Source organism: Coffea arabica, chromosome 7e (assembly GCF_036785885.1).
Source record: "Coffea arabica cultivar ET-39 chromosome 7e, Coffea Arabica ET-39 HiFi, whole genome shotgun sequence".
In the NCBI taxonomy this organism is placed as follows: Eukaryota; Viridiplantae; Streptophyta; class Magnoliopsida; order Gentianales; family Rubiaceae; genus Coffea; species Coffea arabica.
In genome coordinates this window covers 3663059-3690254 of record NC_092323.1, presented here as the reverse complement: position 1 = coordinate 3690254, position 27196 = coordinate 3663059, and the positions used below count along the sequence as shown (strand labels likewise).

At 35.6% G+C, this 27196-nt stretch overlaps 3 protein-coding genes and 1 long non-coding RNA gene across 5 annotated transcripts; 2 read left to right on the top strand and 2 right to left on the bottom strand.

Annotated features, from left to right (window-relative positions):
- Positions 1 to 3317: 3317 nt before the first annotated feature.
- On the top strand, positions 3318 to 4883 carry LOC113699121 (expansin-A10). Its single transcript, XM_027219238.2, has 4 exons — positions 3318 to 3458; positions 3558 to 3695; positions 3818 to 4106; positions 4193 to 4883. The coding sequence occupies exons 2-4, from the start codon at positions 3563 to 3565 to the stop codon at positions 4497 to 4499; spliced, it is 729 nt and encodes a 242-aa protein (XP_027075039.1). The 5' UTR covers positions 3318 to 3458; positions 3558 to 3562; the 3' UTR covers positions 4500 to 4883.
- A 5815-nt stretch (positions 4884 to 10698) lies between these two features.
- Positions 10699 to 11889, top strand: LOC140011429 (probable calcium-binding protein CML46). Its single transcript, XM_072060250.1, has one exon. It carries the CDS (start codon positions 11078 to 11080, stop codon positions 11753 to 11755), a length of 678 nt encoding a protein of 225 aa, XP_071916351.1. The 5' UTR covers positions 10699 to 11077; the 3' UTR covers positions 11756 to 11889.
- Positions 11890 to 14106: 2217 nt separating this feature from the next.
- LOC140011428 (uncharacterized) lies at positions 14107 to 14856 on the bottom strand. The gene is made up of 3 exons (XR_011818585.1): positions 14613 to 14856; positions 14424 to 14500; positions 14107 to 14294 (listed from the first exon to the last, which is right to left on the bottom strand). It is a non-coding gene; the product is annotated as an uncharacterized lncRNA (long non-coding RNA).
- Positions 14857 to 17826: 2970 nt separating this feature from the next.
- Positions 17827 to 21516, bottom strand: LOC113698999 (cyclic dof factor 1). Of its 2 annotated transcripts, none has more exons than XM_027219013.2 (2): positions 20859 to 21516; positions 17827 to 19466 (listed from the first exon to the last, which is right to left on the bottom strand). In XM_027219013.2, exons 1-2 carry the CDS (start codon positions 21081 to 21083, stop codon positions 18147 to 18149), a joined length of 1545 nt encoding a protein of 514 aa, XP_027074814.1. In that variant the 5' UTR covers positions 21084 to 21516; the 3' UTR covers positions 17827 to 18146. The 2 variants fall into 2 exon arrangements, with proteins under 2 accessions (XP_027074814.1, XP_027074815.1); XM_027219014.2 differs by having other exon boundaries at positions 17827 to 19460; positions 20859 to 21515.
- Between the last annotated feature and the right edge of the window lie 5680 nt (positions 21517 to 27196).

Below are 27196 nucleotides of genomic sequence, written 5' to 3'. Positions count from 1 at the left end.
AAATTTTCCAAGAATCTAAGGAGGGCCAAGTCTGCCGTCTATCACGCCTGCCCATAAGATGTTCACAATTGGTCGCGGAGGAAGTTGAAAGGAGGATGATTTTGGCATGGTAAATTTTACAATTCCGATTGTAATTTACTACTCTAGATTGCTTGGGCGTGAACATTGCAGACTCTCTTAGCACTTCCGCTACACAGACAAGATCATTCACAGTACTGTTGCTAAGAAATGACGAATGATGGCTGTCGGCTGCGAAATGCGTGCTGTAAGTAAGGTACTAAGATGAGGTAAAACTTTAAAATTTGGAGGAATTTGGATAAATAAAGTACAAGAACTAAAATCAATCATATGCAATAACCAGAATTCACTACTTAAATTGGTCATCACCCAATGTGGAGGAAGTTGGTGAGGAACCAGGGCCTGCGCTTGAGTTTAGACATTGTGAGGATAATTTTTACCGAGTACTTAATCAAAGCCCTTAAGTTATTGCAAATCCATTTTATATATATATCCCTTCTTCTTCCTTGAGAAACATCCAAATAAAATTCTCGCAATTATGGAGCTGCGCGTGAATGTAATGTGCATAGGCCACAGCTGACGGGTGGCCTAACGCCATATTTATTTGATGCCGAGCAGCAAACATGTCTGTGTAGAGATCATGTGGCAACTTACTTGCGTCACTTTCTTTGCAACCTGAAACCGAACTATCATGTGCTGCAAAAAATGCACAAGCAAGTGTTTGATCTAAATTTCTCCCTAGTCTCCTACCCTATTGCACTATGTAGATTTAAATGCTAGAGAGACCTGCAGCTGCTGAGTAGCTTTCCGAGTTTCGACCCCATCCATATGCTAAGGATTTTGGACCCTTTTTTCCAATTAATCCTACCAGCTGTGTCCATACATTTCTTCTGTTCTTTTTCCCTTCTTTTGGGTTGGGAATGAGTTGCTTAATCTCTCATGGCCTTTGACATAGACTGCGTGATTTCTTTCATGCTTTTCCTTATCTGAAGTACACAGCACTGGTGAATGGAATGGGTCTGTACATCCAACTAATCTAGGCTTGGATAGAAATATCCCAACTCTAAACTCTAATTCTGGTAGGATTCTTTGGATGTTTTTTAACTTTTGAGAAAATTCTTGAAGTGACACTACTACTGTCTAGTTTCGACAGTTGATTTTTACTAGACAGAACGGTTTACATGCTATCAAGTCTGCATTTATCATTCATGTGGACGTGAATTGATAAAAACTAGCAATTGAATCCAAGCAGTAGTTTAATTTTTGTTCGTCAAATATGATTCAATAGTACCCGAGTGAAACGCCAGCTGCAGAGCCATTTGGGGTGCAGTGTCTCATTGGGTGCTCCTCCGACGTAGGAAAAGATAAATCATTGAGAGGGTCCCCGATCTTTCATTATCGTAGGATGATCCGGGTGCTCCTATATTCTGATGATCATTAGGCAATCTTTGCAATTTTGATCACCTTAATCTCCATTTGCATGCAACTATGCAAGGCCTTTCTTGGGTGCCATTTGGTCCTCTACAGTGATTCTCCACCAACAGTCAAAAGTTATTGGGGTGCAGGCTGCATCAAACTTTTTATTGTCGAAATTAGTGGGTGAGTAAATAAGGACGAACAACTAAAATCTAAGAAATGATTTGCTGAGAAAAAAAGATCGTAACTGTGGCTTTACTTTAAGAATTAATCTTCTATCTATAAACTAACAGTACATATATACTTTTACCATTGAATGCATGATACCTAATCCGAATTTAAATTTGAAATCCAAATTTTGCAGATATATAGTGAATCAAATCGTGATAATGTATACATTATCAGTATATATAAAATTTATTCTTATTTTAATATCCGATTTTCTTCATGAGATCCATTGCATAATTGGGTTAGCTGGATGGAGTAGATGAGTCAATAATAATTCTCTTAAAATAAGATGATTGAAGTTGAAACGCGAATTCCATGGCGGATGACCTATCCAATCTAACTCAGAGGCATACATTTAAGTCTTGGTCTTCCTTATTCATGGAATGAACTGCTCCTTTGATTACGGGGTGGATGACAAGAAAATGAGAATTCGGTGTCAAACCGGGAATCAGCATTACTTTCCTTCCTTCATGTTGACATTTTGGGAGTATTTTGTTGACAACTTTTTTCATAAACCCTTTTTCACGTACGAGTCTCCGGCATTTGGCCAATGGATTCCATTTTTAAGGACATTCCCACCTCTCGTCCTCTGATTAGTAGGTCATAGAGGATATCCACGCTTATCAGTTAATTCTGATTAAAATTAAATGCCTGAAAAAGCACGTATAATACGCTACTCTCCTTTTTGACTTAGCGTGATCATTGCAAACCAAATCCGCGCTTGAAAAGAAAAAGTTGAAGATGCTCCAATTCTTAAATGCTGGGACAACAAGAACATGAGATTGATTATCCACCCAAAAACGTCAAAATATTTTTAACAATACAACTCACATAGTCGTGCGTTGGTGATTTTGGGTTATATTCTCCATAAACATCCATCTCGCTATAAAGTTGCGGCAAAATCATAAAAATACTTTCTCATATATCAGGTTTGTGCCTTTTATGTCTCTCACATGTGAAATGATGATGATTTTTCATTCCTTATATATTGGTTTTGTAATTTTTACATCCCTCAGCGTGTGAAATGTTGCCTTTTGGCACGTGATTTTTTTGCGACAAGAATGTTGCTAAAAATGAATCAAGAGACTAAAAATGTGAGAGATGAAAATTCATCATTTTATATGTAAAGGATATAGAAGAAGGTACAAAATCAATATGTGATCATTCCGTGTATGCGAGAAACGCGGAAGATACAAAGCCCATATGCGAAGGACCATTTATATGATTTTCTCTAAATTAAGTTGAAAATAAGACAAATTGATGGAGTAATTTACTTGGTAAATATGGCAACAATCATCCGGTGAAATTTTGGAGTATCCCATGCACCGACAATGAAAATTTGTCCCGATTTAGATCTCCGTTCTGCTTTCCATTGTTCCCAAATGCAGATGTGGATTATTGCAAACGTACATGGAAGAACCAGCATTCACCGTTCTACTTCAAAGTTTGTTTTAACCTTTTAAGAGAAATCCTGCGTGAGTATTGACCTCTTCCATTCGAACTACGTATGTAGCTGTTGCCAGAACCCAAAAAAGAATTCACTTTCAATGGCAAATTAACGACTTTTGTCTGTACAGCAACAATATTACCAATATATTGGTCCCAAGCAACTGGCGAAATTAAATGTCAAGCTTGTCAGCTTTCGATGTGTTGTCCCTCTCCCCATCTCCTCTAGGCTCTAACAAGTCACACCCCTCCGAAGTCCAAACTCCTATTTATTCCCGTCCGATACCCTCGTCCCTCTTCACTTCCTCACAACCACTCCGAGCTTACTCTCAAGCTCCTCCCTCAAGCCGGTAAGTAATTCTCCCTCAAGCCCCTCCATACATAGCAGTATTGATGTGCCACCACAAGTTCTAGGAATACTGATTGTACTAGTTGCCTCCGTGAAGCAGTAAAAATGCAGCTCCTTGGAGGACTACTCTTCATAGTTGGGCTACTCTCAGTTGTATCATCTGTTCATGGGTATTATGGTGGTTGGATGAATGCTCATGCAACCTTCTACGGTGGAGGTGATGCTTCTGGAACAATGGGTACGTACGTTTAAAAATTAGCCTTGGTACTGCAATGTGCGTGAAGTTCTTCTTTCTTTTTTCTAATACAATTGAATAGAACGTTGTGATTGAAGGGTAGTTTGGTTACTTATTGGTTGCAGGAGGGGCTTGCGGATATGGGAATCTGTACAGCCAGGGGTACGGGACCGCTACAACTGCACTGAGCACGGCTCTTTTCAACAATGGATTAAGCTGTGGATCCTGCTATCAGATTGTGTGCGCCAATGAACCCCGATGGTGCCTCAGGGGAAGCATCATGGTGACCGCCACCAACTTCTGCCCGCCAGGGGGATGGTGCGACCCTCCCAATCATCACTTTGACCTCTCCGAACCGGCTTTCCTTCGCATTGCCCAATACAGAGCCGGGATCGTTCCAGTTGTTTACAGAAGGTAAAAAGTTTACCACTGTTAATCGGTGCATTGTGCTTATCTTATCAGTCTGACAAGCATTAATCGCTCTTGTTTATACGTTGTAGGGTACCCTGCAGAAGAAGGGGTGGAATTCGGTTCACCATAAATGGGCATTCCTACTTCAACCTGGTTCTTGTTACCAATGTTGGGGGTGCAGGGGATGCACAAGCTGTGTACATTAAGGGATCAAGAACCCGGTGGCAACAAATGTCGAGGAACTGGGGCCAAAATTGGCAGAGCAACAGCTACCTGAACGGACAAAGCCTATCTTTCAAGGTCACCACTAGTGATGGTCGAAGTGTAGTTTCTTACAACGTTGCGCCTCCAAGTTGGTCCTTCGGCCAGACCTATAGCGGCCGCCAGTTCTACTAATCAAAACTTCAATGCCCTGCCACAACTTATCCAATTTAAATACTGCTATAGTACTACACGGTAGCTCTGCATTCATATAGTTTTATTGCTGTAAAAATTAGTTTGGGTAATTATTTGGGATCGATGACTTAATTAATTATGAGCCAATTTTTGGGGAAAAAGGGGGCCTTAAGGCTTAAGTCTGGTCCCTTTTTTTTCTTTGTTTTTGGATTGTTTTCGGAGTGTGATTTATGTATGGAAAGAGATGAGGGAGGGAAATTGAGGGTGGTTAAGTAATTATAAATAATGGGCAGTTGGTTGTAATCTTTTACAGTTTTCATTAAGAGGTGAGACATTATGCAATACTTATTTGCTTGTATGAAATGTAATCTGCTTTTCTTTTAAGTCATAACTTCTGTGGGCGATGATGATTCATTGGTTCGAGCAGCAAATTCTTGATAACATCCATTTGCCTATGTAATCATATGCATGTCAAATTTAACAATTTGAAGTTTCCTCACTTTCTTTCTTCAGCTTTACTGCTTATCGAATGTGATGATATTACATCCAGTTTGAGCCACTACATGCAAACCCAACTTCCAGGTCTGACAACACAATGAAACTACGAAATCTGAGCCACCAAAGTCAAAAACTACACAAATTAGTTATTAGGACTTCATTTCTCAGAAAACCAAAGCAAGTGAATTAGTGTATTTACTATAGAGGGACACGCAACTGAGGGCGGTACAGCTTGCTTTTACATATAGGATTGGTTTGGCTCATAAAATGACACAAGATTACATTACTAATACTATATTCCAATGTCATCCCATGTTTTGTTGCTATTTATGTATGGAATGATACGTCCCATGTAACCGAATTAATCCCTTGTATCGGGGATAAAATAATCCCCATGAGGAGAGATTGTACGAGTTATCCAAAGATGAGTAAGAGGTGGGCTAATGACAATTGTGACTTATTTTCCCCTACTATAGAATGATGCTTTATTCTAACAACTATATAAACCTACTCTCTTGCTAAAACATTATCCAAATTTTGGACTAATTTGCCTCCATTAATCACATAACAAAATTTTGGATGAATTAGTCCATACTAATTTAAAAATTTTAAAAATTTAATTTTGGACTAATTTGTCCATATCAATGATATACTATAATTTTGGATTGATTGTTCCATACGATTAACATAACTAACTTTTTACTCGTTTGTCCATATTAATAAAATAACTAAGATAAATTTGCCCCTACCCACAAAAAAATGTTCATTGAACTAATTTGTCCATTTTAATGAAATCACTAATTTTTTTACTAATTTACCCCTATTGTTAATAAATTAAATTTTTAACTAATTTGGCCCTACTAAAATTTTAAACTGATTTACCCTACTAAAAGTAAACGTAGATTTTGTACTATTTTACCCCTACTAGTTAATTAATAAACAATTGGACATGTAAATTGAGACTTGTGAACCCATTTAATAAGGTCGAACTCGATCCAAAACAAAAATTTATATGTTGGTTCGAGTTCAAAGCACACAAAGCTCACATATGTATGTTATTCACTAATATCAAGCTCGTGTTCAAATCAATTATTATATATATTTTTATGTATATGTGTGTATGTGTGTGTATATTTACAAGCCAGGTTTAGGCTTACTAAAACCCAAACACTTCTAATTGTAGGTTTGCTAAAAAAAAGGGCATTTTGGTCTTTAAATAAGTAATTCAACCTCATCATATATCCAACCAAACACAGGATAAGGTTATTTACTAAAACATCCCATCTAATATAAAGACTACTAAATACTGAACAACAAGATTACTCATCCGAAAATGATTCAATCCAAGATGAATAATTCGAGAATAAGTAATCCTCTCTCATCTAGTCTGTGAACCAAACACACCCATAGTTTGTAGAAAACATATAATTTGTTTTATGAAGAAGCAGCTTTTACTCATGGTAGAAAAAAACGGTTTAAATGTACAAATTGGTAAAAAAAATTTACATACATAAAGCCGTCAAATTAGGAGGGAAAAAGTCATCTTTTCAAAAATGTTGCAATGGACATATCCAACAATATTTTGAAAAATGTGTTACCAAATATTTGGTGGCCCTAAATTGAGGGACAAAAGCATGTGCAATGGAACTTAGATCCTCGTTTATATCAGCCCGACTAATCAACTCTCCTAGAGTTGGCCATCAAGTGAAGTCTAAGATGCAACTTGTTGGAGGTCGAGCGTATAATAGTGTACCCCTTTGATTTAGAGGTGAATCATCCGCCTCTTATAATCCCCTGACCCAATTGAAACCTCCTCTAATATAGATTAGAATAGGAGTAAAAGTAGGTTTTGTCGATTGACAAAAATAAATAAATAAATATCAGACCAACTCTTGCTCTAATTTTTGAGGTTTTTTTTGTTTGATAATAGCAGTAGGTTAGGAGGAACCTAAACATTTGGAGAATGTAGTAACGTCCTTTGTAAGTCCATATTTATGGGCTTTTAAGATGGCAGGACCCATAATAGATGTTTTCAAATGTGGGGGACGATGTCATTGTCTTCATTTTTAACTCTGTCGGCAGGCTCTGTGTGCGGATGTTGTCGATGGGTTTGGGTCACATGTTACTGGAACCCCAGTACGATAGCTTTCAATTTTTTCTGTTTTTTTTTTTTTTAAGGATAGCTTTCAACAGGTTTGAAGGAAGATTAGAGCTTATTCCATGATTTTTTTCACTCTTACTAGAGACTCCGGAGCAATTTATTGGTTTTAAAAAGGGGTTAAAAACCTAATTGTCAAGTGAAAACAAGTGCAAAAAAAAAAAAAAAAATCGTGAAAGATTTTCACAAGCACATTAAGTTTTTTTTTTTTTTTTTTTTAAGTTGAAGGTTTTGAACCCATGAACCCTACTTATAATCTCTCTCCCCACATTAAGATAGAATGTTTTGTCTTTCATTCTTGGCTTTTACCTAAAGTAAAATTGTTTTAGTTCTTCTTAAATCGAGTCTATATAACATTTATTTTGGAACGATACTTCTTAATTTAGTTTGTTTAATATCTTGCACTCAAAAAAAAATTTCACATTTTTTTTTTTTTTGGTTTCAAACTTCAAAGCCTGAATGCCATTTTGGAATATGAAGAAGCGTGAACTAAATTGGTGCGGAACAGTAGCTAGGCTGACAAAAAGCAAGTCCTCTAGTTTTTTCTTCTGTTCAATTTGGAGATTGACGAGTTAAATATAAAAAAAAAAAATATCTATACAACAATAAAACGAGAGAGGAGGCAATTGAGGTAGACATTTTGTGTCATTTTTTGAACTTTCAATTTTGTCCTTAAAAAAATAATTTTTATCCTTATCATCTAATCACATTTGCTAATATAATCTCCCATAACTCTTTTAGATATTGTAACTGCCAAATTAACTATAACTATATTTTTAAAAATAACTAATAAATTACAATTTTTTCCATGAAGAATTTATATGAAATTTAATTTTGTAAAAACAAAATTAATATATTCATGAAAGCTAATACTTCTAAACTGCATACACATTATGTGTGCACTTAATACTAGTATTTGATAAATGCTTATCCAAGAGTTGTGCTAGTAAGTAAAGTAGTAACTTCAAAAGATCGCCGAGAGAAAATAAAACATTCTTCTCGGATTGGATTGTTTTTATGTGTCAGCCCAGCTGGGGATTGTTGAATAGTATAAAGCCAAGAGCTTGCTTCACTTGTAATGCTAGTTAACCACCTGGACAGCCCATTTAACCATCTGTCGCTAGTGGATCATACCCATCTTTGTGTTTCAAACCGATGCGGAGAGCTCTTTAGCCCATTTAAGACTAAATTATCTTCCCTCATTATTTCGTGCAACAAAAAGGCCCGATTTGGAAGTTCTATCTATCTGAATGGAAAAGAGTTGTAGCCCTAACAAATTCGACTCGTTCGTTCTGTATGATTTTTCGAAAAGAGAAATAAGTTGAGGAAACCTTGATCTAGTAATTAAGGTGAAGCAAGGCCTATTAGTTAAGGTGAATGTTTGAGAACGTAGAGTTTTTGGATTTAAATCTCCTTCCTTTTTCAAATTCCACCCTTTTTCTTTGGAAAAAAAATTAAAATGCACCACAAGCAGAATTTTTAAAACAAAAAAAGTAAGAAAAAAAATTGAGATTTTTCAAACACTTTTTTTCACTACACGTTTATTTTTTCAATCATTATTTTATTTCACACAAAATATATGGAAAATATTACAATAAATGATTCCACTCCACTCAATAATTTTATTAAGTTAAAATAAGCACTACTATTAGCATTGAGATATGCATTTTCAATTGCTTACACATTTTTTTTTAATAAAATTTCCAGGCTATTTGTTGCTAAAAATTTGAGTGAATAGTGTAATTGTGTTTAAATCAATTTAGCAATCACTGAAATATTGTTATTTGTTAGGTTATAATTGTTACTTGTGTTCAAGAATTAGTCAAAAGTATTTTGGTCTTGTATATTTATATCTATACTATATTCTAAAGGGGTAGGGCATGGTTGGTGTAAACTTTTTTGTGTCACTTTACGTTCTCCTTAAATTACAATTGGTAACCACTCATTTCTAACTTCCAACATATCATTCTTCCAACTAATATGTGTTCTTATCATTTTGTTTTTCAACTTATTTAATGAACCTTAATTTTTACTAGTAACTACCAATTTTGACTATAAATTACTACCGCATAATTATTTTTATATATATTTTTTTATTTTAATAAATTTTCCGCCATATTTACTATTAGAATATAAAATTCATTCTCTTGAAAATAATTTCAAATATACTCAAAAGTTTAGCACAAATTTATTTTATTAATTGGACACACATTCGTGCATGTCTTAAATACTAATTTGTCACCATCGCTACGATCTTCTATGTTGGCGATAAAGCGAAAAGAGGATGAAGGGTTTGATATAAATAAATTGTGTCATTTAATATAGTACCTAATTTATCCCTATTTCTAAACACAATTAGATTATTTTAACTATCCACCTTCATGTATTCACTCCATATCTATTGAATTAACTAGCATTTCCTTAACAAAAAAAAAACTACCACCCTTGCTAAAATGCTAAAACAATTACACCATTTTAAACTACTTTTTTACAAAAAATAATATTAATAATTGTTAATTGATTGCATACGCATTGGGTATGCTTCAACCACTAATAACAATAACAAAGTTAAGCAACGGGTCCATTTTATTCAGAAGGAATGATGAATTGGACGGTTCGAGAGAAAGAGAGAGAGATTGTAGGTGGGAGTTCACAAGATTGAGCCCTCTCTTTAAAAAAAGGAAAAAAAAAAGAGTCCATATAATTTGATTTAGTCCATTTCCTCTGTTGCTTCTCTCGTTCATTCACTTGTTCCAAATTTTGATTTGAGAGAGTAAAAAATGATTTTCTATTTCAGACTGGGCATTAAATGTTTATTTTTTTTCCTTTTCTCGTACAAAACTAACGACTTTGATTATTCAAAGGAAATAGTCAAAAAAGGAGATCAGGAAACGGATTCAACTCATCAGTTTTACCACGGTCGCAATTGTTTAACTTCCTTTTCTGATTCTACTAAAAGTCTTCTGAGCATAGATTATTGTACAACCAAAGACCAACTCCTCCTCCGCCCCTTCCCATAATGCAAGAAACGTGGGAAAAGAGAGTTCGAAGAAATCCTACGGAAGAAGCTGAGTACTTGAGGAAAAGTTGCCACCTGCTTCCCAAATTCCACGGAAGATAGTAGTAGAGCACTTGTGCGTAAAATTCCGGGTCGTGGAGACACACAAAACATGACCCTGCATGGAAAAAAAAAAACACGATGGCGAGTCAAATGAAAAGTACAAGGCCGCCAGGAATTTTCAATTCCACTGTCCTTCCTTTTTACATTTCTGTGGAAATATCAATTTCAAGAAACTTCATGTCTATTTCTTCTAATCACCCTTTGGTCAAAGTAATCACAAAAAAGTTTGGCCACATTTCCCTTTTACTTCCGAGCAATTACGCATTATTTTTTCCCCGGTACTACAAAAAGCAAGTAAAGAAATAGACAGGCCAGGCCCGCCAGCCGCCGAACCCACCATATCTCATTAAAAAACTTACAGGTGTTACCAAAATTCTTCACCACCCGTATTCGGCAACAGCAAAGAAACTTCCCTCCCCGCCTGCCTCAAATGGTGACTATTTCTACAAGTCAAGACGTCGGGTTTCTTCGATCCCACTTACCAATTCCTTCCCACCTTTCAAGTTTCAACAACTGCATCTCACCAGCAACTTCCCCACCCCTTCCAAAAAAGACACACCCCTTCAACTTCAGCTCTTGATGGCGACTTTCAAATTAACATCATCCTTCTAGCCCCCATCCTTCCACGGAATATATATTGGCCCCCCAGCCCCCTCCTAATTCCCACACCAGTTTGGACCAAGACTTCTTCATTTGCTTTCCAGTTTCTCCATGACAGAACAACTTCGCAATCTCAAAAGCCAACGCTCAAAGAGGCATCAGTAAGTATATCGTTCCTTAGTTACATAGCCATCATCAGCCATGTCTCTGCATAGCGGCCTCAACCACTTGCCTATTGAGCACATGTCTCTAGATAACACAATCCCTCTTCTCGTCTTAGTTCTGGGATTCCTTCAAGTTTGCATGTACATAATTCTTGACTGGGACGGCAAGATCTACTCTTTTTTCTTGGGATCAAGGTCTTCCACTTCTTCCATTCAAGAGCAATCCAGTGATGGATTAAAGAACTCCGGAGTTGTTGGGGAGGAAAAGAAGAAGAAGAAGAAGCAGAAGAAGAATCAAGTTTCTGAGTTTTTGGTGAAGCAGCAGCAGCCTGGCTTCAAAGTCGACAAACATGATGAAAGCGTATGCGGGGAAGACGTAAAACTGGTGTTCACAAGCCTAGGATTGTTAGGGCATCATGATCACGATGGTGCGAGAATAGTTGAGGAGAGATTGAATTGCAATGATCTCTTTAATTTGTTCGAGGAGAAGGAACCTAGTGAGGATGAGGTAAAGGCTACTTTTGATGTGTTCGATCAAAATAAGGACGGGTTTATTGATGCAAACGAGTTGCAGAGACTTTTATGCGCTCTGGGATTGAGAGAAGGATCAGAGTTGGAGAACTGCAGAAGAATGATCCGGGCGGTTGATGAGGATGGGGATGACAAAATCGATTTCATTGAGTTCGTCAAGTTTTTGGAGAACAGTTTCTGCTGAAATATTTTTCTTCTTTTACCGTTTACAGTCTGTAATCTTTACCCAGAAACCCGTTCAACAGTTTTTTTTTTCCTCCTCCTTGGGCGAGGAGGGAATTTTATTGAATCAAAAAAATATTATATTCTTTCATACAATTTGTTCGTTATGCACTGTTATCTTTGTACTAGCGATAATTATGCTTTGTCTTTTGACTCCACAATTTCGATGAGAAGAATACATTGGAATACAGGAGACAATTCCAAAAAAGAAAAAAGGAAAAAAAAATTGCTTCTTGGGATCTTGTGATGATTTACTAGCGGCACGATTCAATTCATTTCTGACAATGGTCCTAGGCTTTCAAGCCGCTCAAGCGAGATGAGTTCCAATACTAATTGAAGTTGAAAGGAATTTCCACAAGAAAACCTGAACTAAGAACTCTAAAAATTTAAGTTTAAAATATGAGATTTTAAGTTTGAATATAATAAATTATTGAATCGTTAAGTATTAAATCAAATATATTTGAATGTATAAGTGAATACGTTATCAATCATTGTTAACTTAGTTTATTCATAAGCTTAATTTTTGACTATCATACGCATCTGAACATATTAAGGTGTAAATTTATTAAATTTAAATGCTAAACTAAGTTATCAAACAAAACCTAAATTAAATACCACTAAAAAATAGAATATGAATATTCAATTTCGACGGCCTCTTGTGCCGTGAGTCCGTGACTTCTTTGAAAGCAGAAAGGACTAGACTTTCAGATATTCCAGCTGACGAGTCCATGGGCCTTACGACAGGTTACATGATAATTGACGAAAATGTTAAGTCGTATCATGGGCCTGCATTAGAATAGCCCAGTACTCGCAACTCAGTGTCAGAGTGTGTACGACTACAATCTAATGCCATAATCATTTATTGTTTGCATAGAGTATTGTTCAAAATAATTACTGTAATATTTTTTATGATATGATATATATAAGATAAAAATGTGGTTAAAAATATAAAAAAATGGGTTAGAAAATATATTTATGATGCAAGAGAAATATTATTTGAAAAATTTTGCTATCCAAACATCCATAAGTCTTCTTCAATTGTCTATACAAAGTTTCTTTATTTTTTCACGCCCTCTATAATTGCAAACTAATTATCTATAAAAGGATTCTCCTATCAGTTATCCGGACTTCTTTTCATAATTTCTTATTTCTTTTCTCTTTTCAAATTGTTATTCATTTTTTATCATCAAAATTAACTTTTATAATATATTTTTTATTTCTGGTATATATATCGAGTGTGCCTAAAACACTATCAAGGTTGTTTTAAAAAACCATATTAAACTGTAGGATTTCTTTTTTTGGCCTACTTGGGATCATTGTACTTTCACAACTTAGGGTATAAAAGCAAATCTAAAAATGACACTACGTGTTAATATCACACAACAGATCTCTCTCATTATATATTGTGTAGATGCTTGTATAGAGAAAATAAAACTAGTATTGTTACACTAAGACGGTTACGGTTGGTAAAAATATTGATGTGTTTGGATAGGAGATTTTTTTTAAAAAAAAATTGAAATAACACTACTGTAATACTTTTTTCTATATGATGAGTGCGAGATAAAAAAATTAGTTGAAAAGATCAAAAAAGATGATTAAAAAATATTTATAATGCAATCAGAAAATATTTTACAATTGATAATGTAGTTTTTTTTAATTCAACCTTAATGCTGTTGCTAGACAGATAGCTGGTCCTCCAACCCAGTTAAAGGTTCAATCAAATTCAGTCAAACCTAAACTCAAGTCAATCTAGAGTAATCCGAGTTGGTAGATGAATTGAGTTCGATGTACTCCTTACAATGCTACTCGATCTTATCGAGTACTTATTACATTTATACATTTCTTACATATAGTATTGCCCAATTGCCAAATAATAGTACTGTTTTTAGGGCAATTAATATAATTTTTATCACTACACTAAGCTTGATTTGACTCAAGTTTAGGATCGAGCTCGATTTACTCAATTCACTTTGTGGAATGAAACTCAGCTCGTTTGTTTTTTTTTCTCAAGTCCAACTCAAGCGTCAACAAATGACATTGGTCAAATTCGAATTCAAGTAATCCATAATAATAAGTATAGACACTCGAAAATCCTAATTTAGTCTACCTATTTTTTTTTCCTTTTTTTGGTCGAACATTAAATTTTAAAAAATAAAAAATATTAAAGAAAAAAAAGGGCCCGGGGCAGCAACCCATAATAACTACCATTTAAACCCGTAATATTTATCGAAGAAGTTAAAAACAGCCGGTGTTCGTCCCAAAAACACACAGTCTCTTTTTAAAAACCATGCGGTAAACAAGAGAAACACCGTATGCAACAAAACACGAGTAGATGCCAGCTTGCGGACCGGAAAACCAACTAAAAAGAGGGAGAAAAACAGGCAAAGAAAACAGTCCTCCGGTGAGGGTGGTGGGAGTGGAGTGAAAGGATAGCCACCTCTTGAGTTATAGTTTGGCCCTGCTTCAACGTAGTCCAATTGGATAATCTCCCTTGCGTTTTCCTGAGAAGGCATCGAAGAAAACGAACATTTAAGCTGCCCCAAAAACTTTTTTTTTTAATATATATATTTTTTGTAGAGGATCAAAAGTTTATCTCTAACCGAAAACAGAAAAAGGGAATTTGAAATTACCTTTAGTGAAAGTTGTGAAACAGGGGCAGCAGCATCTTGGTAGCCATAAGTCTCCACCGTCATTTTCCTGGCTGATCCTGTGCATAAAACCAAACGGCCGGCGTAAATAACGAAGCTTCAGAAAATCAACAAATTTATACCGATTAATAATTACTGATGGTCTGTACGTAGTTAACATGAACTAATTACCATGAGTAGAAGAAAGAATTAGAAGAACTGACACAAGGAGCATTGCCTGAAAGCAAGAGGATCTCATGATTGATCTTGCTTGTTTCGCAAACCCTGAAAATGAGCAGCTATTTGCTCTACTCTGCTACCGAAATTGTGGACGTAAGAAGATACAACGAAGAATGGAGAATGCTGTGTCAGAAGAATGTAAGACTGGCCTCAGATCCGATGCGATGAAAGTACTGACACTTCTGCGGACCCTCTTTTCAAGGGGTTTTTGTTTTTGTTTTTTTGCAAGTAGTTTCCTACACCAATTGTACAAAGATTTATTCCCATTAACCGACTTAAATAAAACGTATAATGTGTAATTTCTAAAAATTGATCAGTTTCGTCAAATCTTTTTGGGAGGGAAAAAAACTGAATGTTGGCATGCAATTTCTTTAGTAGTAATTTTTTTTCGGCCAAGGATAGTTTTTGTCAATTTTCTTATTTAAGTATTGTATTAGGTAATTTCTTATTTAAATATTGTATTAGATAATTTCCTGCAGTACAAACTTCTTGATCACCAATAAGTGTCGAAACTTCTTGATCGCCGAGTTACTTAGACTACATGTATCGAGTTTAGGTTTTCTTTTGTTCAACATTTTGATGGTTTTCTAATTTAACATTTTGATAGCGCTAAATTCAAAATTTACTTATGTATCATTCATTCAATTGTGATAGTGTATATAACTTACTATTAAATTAGTAATTTATACCAGTTTAACTTAATAGATGGAACAGTTCCCTGCGTTGGAATACTCTTATTTTAATCGTCGAGATATAGTAGTATTATAGTGTCCCTTGGATCTTGATTTTTACTTCTTCTGTAACAATTCCCTCAAAATGCAACTGCTTAAGAAAGAAATAATCAATGATTCCAATTAATGCTCAAGTTTATGGGAGGATGGAAAATGTCTACTTCGAGATGGCGTTTCCGGTGCCCTTTTACTTTTGGCTGCTCTAATTATCCAAGCCTTCTTCTTTTTTTTCCATTTTTTTTAATATATATACTTTCCATTCCTTTTTTACACCCTTTCCATCTCCAATCATCAGAGCCAGAATTCAAATCCGATAGTGGGGAGAACTTCCTTGATCATTGAGCTAACCCGAGCTATTACCCAAACGATGTTGTATATAAGTACATCAAAAAAACTGTCGAAAAAAATAGGGAAAATGACCTATTTCATCCCTCACGTTTCGCAAAAATATTCTTTTCGTCCCTCACTTTTAAAATGAAGCAAATTCGTCCCTGACATTTAAAAATTAAATCTATTACATTCTTGAACCTAATTTTCAATATGAATCAAACCATCCAATAACCTAGTAATAAATTTTGAAAATAGAATTGATAGATCATTCGGTCAACTTCATCATATTCACATGACATTTATTAAACCAAAAAAATAAAAATTATAACATAAAAGGCCATTCTTTGTCTTGAAATAGTAGAGTTTTTTTTTTTATAAATCTTTTCATGCACCGTTAGTATATCCGCTTGCGAATCTACATGTGTATCATAAATATAAAATTTGGCGTTTAAATTAAAATTAAAATGATATGGCAGTACATAAAACTGTCAGTGTATACAATGATAATGTAGAAAAGATTAATCTTTCTTTTTAATGTTATAATTTTTTATTTTTTATTTTTAGGTTCATTAAATTTCACATAAATATCAAGTTGAGTTAACCAAGTGATCTACCAATTACACCTCCAAAATTTGTAATCAGGTTGATTGGTGGTTTGATTCAAATTGAAATTTGGGTTCAGGGATGTAATAATTTCAGTTTTTAAATGTCAAGGATGAAATTGCTTCATTTTAAAAGTGAGGGATGAAAAGAATATTTTTGTGAAATGTGAAGGATGAAACCGATCATTTTCCAAAAAAAATAAGTATATCAAAAAAGTTTATCAGAAAAGAAAAGGGGAAAAGAAGACGGATCCGGAGGAGCTGTGCTTCGTATTTGGGAACGGGTTCAATGACCTGTACAGCAAACGAAGCAGGATAAAAGAGTACGGAGAAGTGAAGAATCAAAAGAGGGAAAAAAAAAAAAAGGGGGGTCGGTGGCTTATAAGCTAATTTAAGCAAATAAATTGTAATAACACACCTGTGATGCTGATTAAATACAATTGCACGTTCGGGTGGGTGGCACATCACATGAACAACTCTAGTCAACACACATTAAATTCTTGTATTGGTGGATGCAGAGGTACGCTCGCAGATCTGAGTTGAGTCTGAATTATATTATTGTTTCCAACTAATCCAAGTGCAATATTAATTAGAGACTCCCAAGACAGTAGGAGTAGAATCTGTAAATCAGCCATCATCCGATGATGAACGATCAAATATCATTAATGTAAGCGTTGACTTTAGCAAGATCGCATCGATTCCAAGTGTCACGGACTGCTTAATGTCCCACGAGCAAACGCACCGTGCGGCACTAGAAGTAGTAGTAGTAGCCAATGAATGAACGGGCCGGCCAGTTGCAAGTACTACGATTAACGTAAATCCTTTACGTTCCAACAGTATAGTGTCTGATCCCTTCCAAGATGTATTTTGTGAACTTCAACTTTCTCTCTCGCGTGTATCTTCAACTTGCCAATTTGTTTTGACAATCTCTACAGGGACTCCGGCCGTCCCCCGTCTTATCTTCTGACGGGTAAATCGCGGCTACAACTTCTAACTCCGTCACAAGAGGAGTGAGAGGTTCTACCGTACCATCCAGATGATTAACCCTCCCCTCCCCGGCCCCCCAAGTAAAACAAAATAAAGAAGAGCTTATGCTTGTATTGTACCTTATCAACAGGGTGTGCAGCTACTAAGATCATGTCTCCATAACACAGTGGGAAGCACCAAGTTAGGCTAACCAAGATAACTGGCAATAAACCTTTCTTGGAGCTTCTTTCAGTTTTATACATAATCTAGGATCATTCCAAAATGTCAAAACGGTATCCGGTCCCTATTGTTGCACCGTTGTTAAAATCAGCTGATACAGCAACACTTCTCCGGCCAACCTATGAAATCTACTGCTTGGGATGCTAGGATAAACTATACAGATCTTATAACTCAGCACCAAAGGCACAAATGGCTCATAGAAAAAGAAAAAAGTACCCGCGCATATTCAAGACCAGAAGATGGTAGCTCCTCAACAATAGAGGAGCAGCATTCGCAATATCAATTTCTAAAAGAAAATGCCAAGAGAAAAACGCTTGATTTTATTTCAAAATTAGTGCACATACACAAGCTCACTCTGATTGTCTCGCTAAGTCATATATTAGTATGTACATGGACTAAGAACTCAACATGCCATCTTAGATACAAAACCACCTAATTGATACAACATCCAAAACAGTGCAACTTCCTACACTCTAATCATCAAGTATGCTTCTGATCTCTTGCATCAAGATCTGGTCAGGGGCAACAACATGTGTGGTAAAACTAGCATAAACCAATAGATCCTGTCTTCTGTTGCCACAGTATCGAGATGTTTGTTAAGTTTGCTGCCTATTGGTTTACAACATCTCGTGGAAACTTAAGGACCTGGATAAGGCTGCTGGATTGGCTTGCAACACAGTAGAGGTTTCTGAAACACGTGTCTTTTCATCCCCCTTCGGTTGGAAGGCCTTGAAGAGACCAGCTCCACCAACTGAATCAACTTTATCAATTTTTATTCCCAAGGTTGCCCATATAGAACTCCTTGCAGCTTCTCCTGGGTCATCAATGCGCAAAGTTTTTGGAACCCACAAGCATTTTTCAGGATTACTCTCTTTCTGTGGCTCTTCTTTCTTGCTGTCGACAGGTTTCATTATGCTATCATCCCTCGAGTGCTTCCCCAAAGTTGGGGAATTAGGACCAGAAGTCCGGGAATTGAGGTTTTGGGATGTAGGTGGTGGGCTAAGCCAAGGGACAGTCCAAGTACCCGGAACAGTACAACCCCAATAAGGAGCAGCAGGATAGAATTGCATAGGAAACCCAGGAGGGCAAAAAGCAGCTGGTGGTACTGAAGAGCCCCATGGAATGCAATTCCATGGGTAAGGAGGCCAAGGAGCCCCTGGAAAGCAAGGTACCTGAGGAGAAATGCTCTGACAATTAGGCATCTGCTTGTCTGGCAAACTATCTTTACTAGCCTCATCCTTTGAACTTAATGTAGTGACAGAAGATCCACTCAAGTGTTCATCTCCATTCCCTCCAGTTCCATAAGGAACTGGTATTCTCAACTCCTCTGGTCTATGGAAGCCATTCCGGGTACAATTCTGCATCGTTTTCTCAGCAATATTCAAAACCGAAGCCATTGACTCGCACAAAGGTGCATCTGAACCAAAGGTGAGTACGGTACCATTGGGCTTCAGCGTAGGGTGGTGTATTCCATTTGGAAGATCTGGTTGGGAATTATGAAGAGTTTCTGACACTGATATGTGTCTGTATTGTGAGACTGAATTTTTGTTCTTGCGTCGACCAGCACCAACAGGAACATTTCTCATGGTCCCGCCAGCAGTCCAGTACCTCTGGCAATTCTTACAGAAGTGTCGGGGCTGGTTCACGTTGTAATTGTTATAATAACAGAACTTTGTATCCATACTATTACAGCGAGGACAAGGAAGTATCTTGTCTGGCTTCTTCAGCGTCTTATCCTGTGAGTTACTTGTTTCATTCTGCTCATCTTCAGCTTTTGAAGCCTTTGCAGGTGCAGCTTCACTATCTACTGATGGTGCTTTTGAACTCTCCTTTGTGAGTGAACTCAAAGTTGGATCTATTAACTCTTCAGGCATCATGGATTGGGCTCCATCCTCTGTTTTACTATCATTTCCTTTTTCCCCTGAAAAGTCCTGCATCTAAAAAAGATCTACTTAAGTATGAAGACAACATAAGCGGCATAAAAAACAACTTGTTATTGCCACTGCTTATGAAACACGATTAGTAAAACACTGGTAAGTAAAAAGTGATACACTTCACAAAATTAAGCAAATCTGAAGCATAGGAGTAACTACACAAAATAATTGTGGCTAAATATAAAAGTATATATATGAACTCTGCATCTAAAATATCTCAAACACATCTTTTTAACAACTGATTGTTATGCACTGAAGGACCTAATCTTAAACGTCTCCATAATGTTGCCAGCATTTGACAAATTACACGAAATTCCTCGATGGAACAACTTTAGCTTATTCATTAAAAAATAGAGCATCCACAAATTAAAGCATTTTTGGTGAGATGACACAACAATGGCAGACATTACAACATACAAAAAATTAAATCAGCTGGGAAGTAGTGGTAGGTACAATTAAAGAAGTAAATCCAGCAGACATAAAGCATAGAATATGCTGGATTACAAAGTTCTTCACAAATTCTGAAAATACCACATGGTACCCAGAAGTGTCTACTAAACTGGATTATTAGCTCTCATCATTTGTAAAGATCACATTAAACACACAACATATAAGTGAGACGAGTGTACCTTAAACTCATACACCAACCTATCCTACTTAATTTTGTTGCATAAAGGGCTCCAACATAATAGTAAACAGAAACTTTGCCCCGGAATTGAAATTTGAAGGAACAAATAAAAGCATGAAAGCATCCTTGATGGATCCAGTCTCTAGGGTTCAGGCTCCTATTATTAGATTAATTAACAGAAACAGGAGAAGAATCTAACGGTCCTTTAGAGTACCGTCACTTAAATTCTATGGACTGGATGAGCAGATAAACTGTCAACCCCAAAATACCAAGGGCAAGCTAGTCTCGTCCGTCCAGGGACAAAACTCCACAAGGAAACCATTTTTGGCAGCATCATCAGCAGGCAACTACAAAACTTGAAAAAGACTGCTTCTAAAGGTTGAAAAAGTTTTCATTCCAGCAAACCTTCATTCAGGACTAAAGAATAAATTCACTTGAATTTGAGCACGTATACCAGCTCATAGAGATAAACACGTCAATTCAATCCGCAAAACCACTAGAAACGTGAAGAAGATGGTATCAAAGTGACGAGTTTCCCCAATCCAAAATATACCCACTTACCGGAAAAGTTAATAAAATACTCAAATTGAATCATATTATCCAAAAACCCCAAATCAGAAGCTGAATAAAAGATAAAAGAAGGTCGCGGAAAGTCAACTGTATACTGCGTACCCAAAACATCTGAAAACGAAGATGGAACCCATCATTCCTTTCACAAATTCAAGTAATGGGTCATTTACGAAATAAAGAAGTATTCAAGTAGGAACCTTGTCGGATTCTTCCTCCGCTCCACTTCTATCCAGGTTGCTGTCTTCAGGTAAAGAATCCGGTGAAGAAGGACGATCTTGAACTAAAGTATCATCAGCGGAAATATCATTAGATAGAGCTGAAGCATCTCCTCCGCATTCGGAAGCCGCCGCAGCAGCCGGAGCCTCCGGCAGCTGTATCGTCTTCCCAAACAGCTTTATCGCTGGGTCCTTTGCTTCCGACATTTGTGGGGTTTTGGATAATACTAATAATAATACCAATAATATAATAGCAATACAACAACTGCTAGTACCAACAGGCAGAGACAGGAGTTACGGAGCAAAGCTAAATCCGTTGATAAATGATAATGGGAATGGGTCGTCCCACATCCACTCTTACTCACTCCCTGTCCCTGAGGGAGAGATCTGATGCAGCACCCACAACACACACTCACGCACTAACCAACGCAACCATTGGGGGTCTGCTCTGCTCAGGCTCTGGGGGGCAAAAGGCAATTGGGCTCGAGTCGATTAGATTGGAATTGAGGAGGGGGATACTCCGTGCAAGCTGGGTTAAACCCAGGTGGGCAAGCCACGTCAGCAAGAAAAAGCAAACCTCAACCACAAGTTTTATGTGGCTTTGAGATCTTCTCTTTCTCTTTCTTGCTTTTGATTTGATTCTTTATAGAAAGGTGGGGGTGGGGAGGGCTTTAAATCTGAGTCAGCACGTATTTTTCCCCAATTCCTCGGCAGCCTCTCTCTCTCTCTCTCCTCCAACTCTGCTTTACACATCCTTTATCCTCACTTTTCAAAAAGTCGCCAATCTTTTTCCACACTCAAGTCTTGCAAAACCATTTCTTTATTTTTCTATCCCTTCTCCTTCTGGAAGGGGTTTCATTTTCTTGTGGATGGAAACGCAAGTTGGCTTAAAAGTGGAATGGAATTGCTGAACGATTTCTCTCTTCTTCTTCTTTTTTTTTGTTAAATATATATATATTTTTTTAATTTTAATAAGTTTTGCATCCAATGCAAAAAGGGTGGCTGCTTAAAAACGCACGGGTGGCCACCACCGAGCCATTAAGGCTTTGGTAGGATTCCATCAATTACCACATAAAGGCTTTGGCGGGGTTTTGATAGTAATTTTGTCCTCATTAGCTCACATAGGTCCAGTTGGATTTTCCCTTAGTTAAATTAAGTTATAAATAAAAAGTGATAATTGAAAAAAAAAAAAAGCTTGATCAGGTTTTTTTTTTTGTTTTGTACTAGTATAAGAAAAGCTTAACAGACGCTTCTATTCCATTCCTCAATCGAGTCACCATCATTTCATTCATGTCATAGATTTTTTTTTTTTTTTTAATTCAGTTGCCTATGCCCTCAACTTGCATCCTTTAAGCGGTCCTGGAAGGAATAAGTTCTGTTTTATTTTGGTCCACATGGAAGCTGGAACAGCTTAGTCTCGGCCTGCTGTGTATGGTGATCATTAGTATATTTTACTTTCATTCACAGCCACATTCCACACATATGGTTTCAGACCTTTTTGTGTTGACACCTGAAATAGCCAGACTAGTGAGTGGGGGAAAAGAAAAAGGAAAAGAGAAAAGTCAGTGCTAAAAGTGTTCTAGTCCAATTTACAACACTTTCACTACATTTTGTATCAATTCTTTAATCCACGAATTTAACCTGATTTTTTTTTTAGCTGATTGAATCCACAAACTGATTAGAACCAACACCACCCCCCCCCCAGCCCACAAAACCAACCAAAAACAAAAAAAGACAGAGGGTCAGCACCACCACCTTACGAGCTTTGGATCGTAAATTATTTGAGATAATTTTATGAAAAAAATACTGTAGCACTTTTTTGATATGATGTATGTGAGATAAAAAGGTGATTAGAAAATGTGTTGATGATGCAAACAAATCAGTGTGTGTAAATAAAGTGTAATAACTTACCATCCAAACACAATTATATGGTATCTGAATTTTTTGAACATGCGGTTGAGGGGAAATATACCATTCACAGCGTATATTCAGGCCCCGTTTGACAAATGAATTTTTTGAGTGTTTATCTAAAATTTTACTGTAACTTACTGTAGAAGTTTTTAAAAAAAATTTTGAAATGTGTAAATTTTTGAATATTTTGAAATGTATAGTTTAAAAACTTTGAGAAGTTTTTTTGAGGTTACTGTAGCTAAAGCTTTTAAAAAACTTGTAGCAGACAAACTTGGCAAAAAACTCAAGTGCCAAACAGGGCCTCAATTCCCCTTTTCTACCTAAATCTTCAATTCACGAACACAGCCTAACAATTAAAAAAGTTCTACAGTAGTGTCTCAGTGTCTGTTTTCTTGATTGCTAAAGTATAAAATTAAGGAGCCACCACGTTGTTAAGATTTCACCTAATTTACCGGTTACTGAAGAGACTAGAAGTAAATATAATATTTTAAGAAATTGTACAGTTCTATTGAAAAAATGGGTTAGAAATTAAAGTCCTTTTAGTTTATTCATACTTACAAACGTTCCTTTATTTCTTATATTCAATTCAATTAAAGAGAATGAAGATTTGTTTATCTCCTCGAACGAAAAAAGTTCTCTTATGTACATCTTTTTATTTCATCATGTTTGGACCTTTTACTTTGGTTCATTATTACTTTAAGTTGGTGTTAATGCTACAAAATATAATTTTTAATAAAACATTCAGCTTGTCCTTCTCAATTCCACGTGCAATCCTTGTTTGGACAAGAAAAATTAATACGTTTTTCGTGAACACTTTTTTCAATCACCTTTTTACCTCACATATATCAAATCGCTACAATAATTTTTTTACAAAAAATATAAAAAAATGCAATCCAAACACAATCCAAAGGGATAGTTTTATCATTTTAACACAAGTTATCATGAAAAATAAATTTTGATCTACGGCAGTATCATTTGCCAACTATATACTTGTATTTGAGCCTCTCTTTTTTTTTTTTTTTTTTGAAGATTGTGATTTTTAACTCCTTATGACATAAAGTACACAAATGACATCTTTTTGTGTCTTGGAAAAGTAACACTGGAAGGCTTCCCAAAGTTAAAATGACGAAGTGGAAAAGCTTATTCCACTATTCAGAATATACTAGTCTAATAACTCGTACATAGTACGATGATAAAGAATGTTATGAAAAAATAAATCAACAATTATGGGAATACATAATACATAAAAAAAACTTAAAAAAAATAGTTTAATATATGAAACATCAAACAATTTTTAGCTATCTCATTCCCCCTTCCAGCTATATAAATCCAACCCTTCAATGCTAAAAAAATTAGCTAGTTCAAGCATGCATTACAAAAAAATTATGTGATATAACACACAAAACATGCCATATTAAATTTTAATAGATCTAAAACCAAATTATATTTGCTAAATGCCAATTCATTTCTTTTCTACATAATTTTAATTTCTATATTTTGAAATCTTTGTTTGTTTATTTGGCCTAAAAACATAAAATAGTACATGATTTTACAATTTCCAACTTGACCTCATATTTATAAATCAAAAAATGTAATGCTTTGAGCGTGTGCAATTTAACTAGTAGAACACTAGTGAATAGAGGTGAGTAAATTTCTTAATCAAGATATAGAGTAAAATGACAAATTGAAGCATGCATAGTACCTAGAAATTTGATAGAAGTATTTTTGTAGTTTAATTTTCACGAAAAAACAATTTGTGTCATCAATGCACTACGAGATAGTATAAAAGTTAATTTTTTCACAACTTTTTTTTTTAACTCTCTTGCCTCTTTCCACACCCTTCTCATCCCGTAAACTTATCAAAACTAATTACATATATAAGCTTCAAGTTTAATGCAAATTCTTAAGAAAATATGCTACTTATAATCTTGTATTGGAATTTCACTTGATGCTAAGAATAAGATATAGATTTGGCACTTTCAAATCTAAATCCGTCCAAAATAACTGATATGAAAATAAATAATTTTAAATAAGTATGCAATGATTGATTTCAATTTTGTCTTGTAAAATATGAAAAATCTATATCAAGTCTGTCAAAAATGGGAAGATTCGAATGTAGACTTGGAAGTGAGATCATGTAAACCTCTCCCGTGGGGACATTTTTCTTTATTCTATAAAAAGAAGATTTAGCCATTTTTCCATTTATTCATAAGATTGTGGCCATATGTAAACTAAATGGAGGGGCGATAGTGAAACAAACGTCGGTGTTGAATCAGTGAAAGTGGAAAGGGTCCCATGATCCGCAAGACTTGAAACGATAATTTGTTGGTTCTAGATCGCAATATTTACACATTTTGGAGGGCTTGAGTGGAATTAACTGCTAAGCTGATTAGATACCAGCTGCCTCCCGATTATTTGCCGAGTATTTCGTAGTATGGACGGAAAGCGGACATTTTGAAAACCGCCAACCGCTAAAGGACCAAATTGTGGGTAAATGATATCGTCAAAACCATCCAACTCATCCACTTTTTAGGAATACACGTAAGATGAGGGCCCACATCGTTAGCCCGCATCCCTAAAAAGCACAAATCAAAAGTGTTCCTTATTTATATGTTTTTACTAGTTTTTTGAGTAATTGCACCGGTACTAATTTCCAAACTGCCGCGTGGGAACGAAATCAAATCGGAATCAAACAGTTTGGATAATGCCACGTCAGATCATGTTAAGTTTTGAGCCCCAGCTAGGAAAAAGTGAAGTCTAAAGTAGCCTACCTTTACAATTCACTCGTATGATCAACGAACACGTGTCTTTTCATTTAGTACATTTTTGCAAAATGATTCCTTAACCGGCTGTGCTTTTAGCCTCTTAACAGGTCATCGTGTGAGATCACCAATCATCTCTCATATCGTGACACGTGTGTTTAGCAGAAAAAGCACATCTCACACTATTTTTGCCATGTAGCCGAAATCTCAACACGCCACCAAATCGGTTGTGATTCATTTTTATTTTAACGGATAAAGCCATATATAAGACAGGACTCGGACTGGAAATCTATCTATATCTATATGTATTCAGGATAGGATTTTTAGCAGAAATCCTCCCAATGCCTTCTAAACTTGTCATACTTTTTTCTAGATTTTTGTATTTATTTTAATACATAAAAAAGTAGTGGGTTATAACTCACCTTATCACCAATCAATATTCTCACTATCTCACTCCCACTATCACACTATCTTAACTCATATTTTTGTATTTATTTTAATACATAAAAAGTAGTGAGTTATAACTCACCTTATCACCAATCAATATTTACAATATCCCACTATCACCTTATCACCAATCAATATTCTCACTATCTCACTCCCACTATCCCACTATCTTAACTCATCCTACAATTACTCCTACAAATTCTCCTTTCACTGATCGACTTAATTAACTTATCGACTTAATTCCCTCACCCTCTCTCTCAGTTTCTTATTTGTTTTGGGTTCTCTATTGATTTTGTAAATGTATTGATTTTGTTTCTTTTGTGAGCAGTAGTGGAAGATATTATGTGCAGAGACTCCAGCAGAAATCAACCTTCTTGCGGCCGGCTTAATTTTCCAAGTCAGTCCCCTCTGCCTTTTAAGTATGTTTTGCTTTTGCTTTGTTTTTTGTCATGAATGATATTGCATTGATTTTTTGATCATCCATTATTTCTGAAATTTTTTTACAAAATCTTATGAACGGTTGTTTGCTTATTGTTACACTGTAAAGCAAAGATAAAAAGGTATTGCTTGCTTATATAATTGCGGATGGTATAGGTTCATGATTGAGGGTTCTACTATTTCTAACATAAATTGTATATTATAAAAATTTATTTGTTTGTATTACTGAAATTTTTTAATTATTTTTTATTGCACATTTATCACATAAAATAGGTGTTACGATAGTTATTTTCATAATTTTATTCCAAAAATGATCGTGCATGAAATAAAAAAATATTTTTTGATAATTAAAAAAAATAATTAAAAATGGTTTATAATTGGAGAAAAATAATTCAGATACTACTAATAACTAAGGCACTATACGCCCATTATTAAAATTGGATTAATTTTTAATTTCGTCAGAAATCCTTTTGGCAAAATTGCATTCTAGCCTTTCATTTCTTTATCAACAATGATAATTACAACTACGTGATTCATCTATCTAGCAACAGCACAATTCAACTCATGGAATAAATAGTTCATTGCTTAAAGTACATAAACGAAAGGTTAGAGCCAAGTCCTACTTAACACCTGCAAGTAATATATTACAATTAGAAAAAAGAAAATGATTCAAGAGAAGCAAAAAACTCACCAAGCCCCTGACATATGTGCAATCGTCAAGGCACTTTTGAGCATTTAAAACTGCATTCCTTAGTTCAGGTA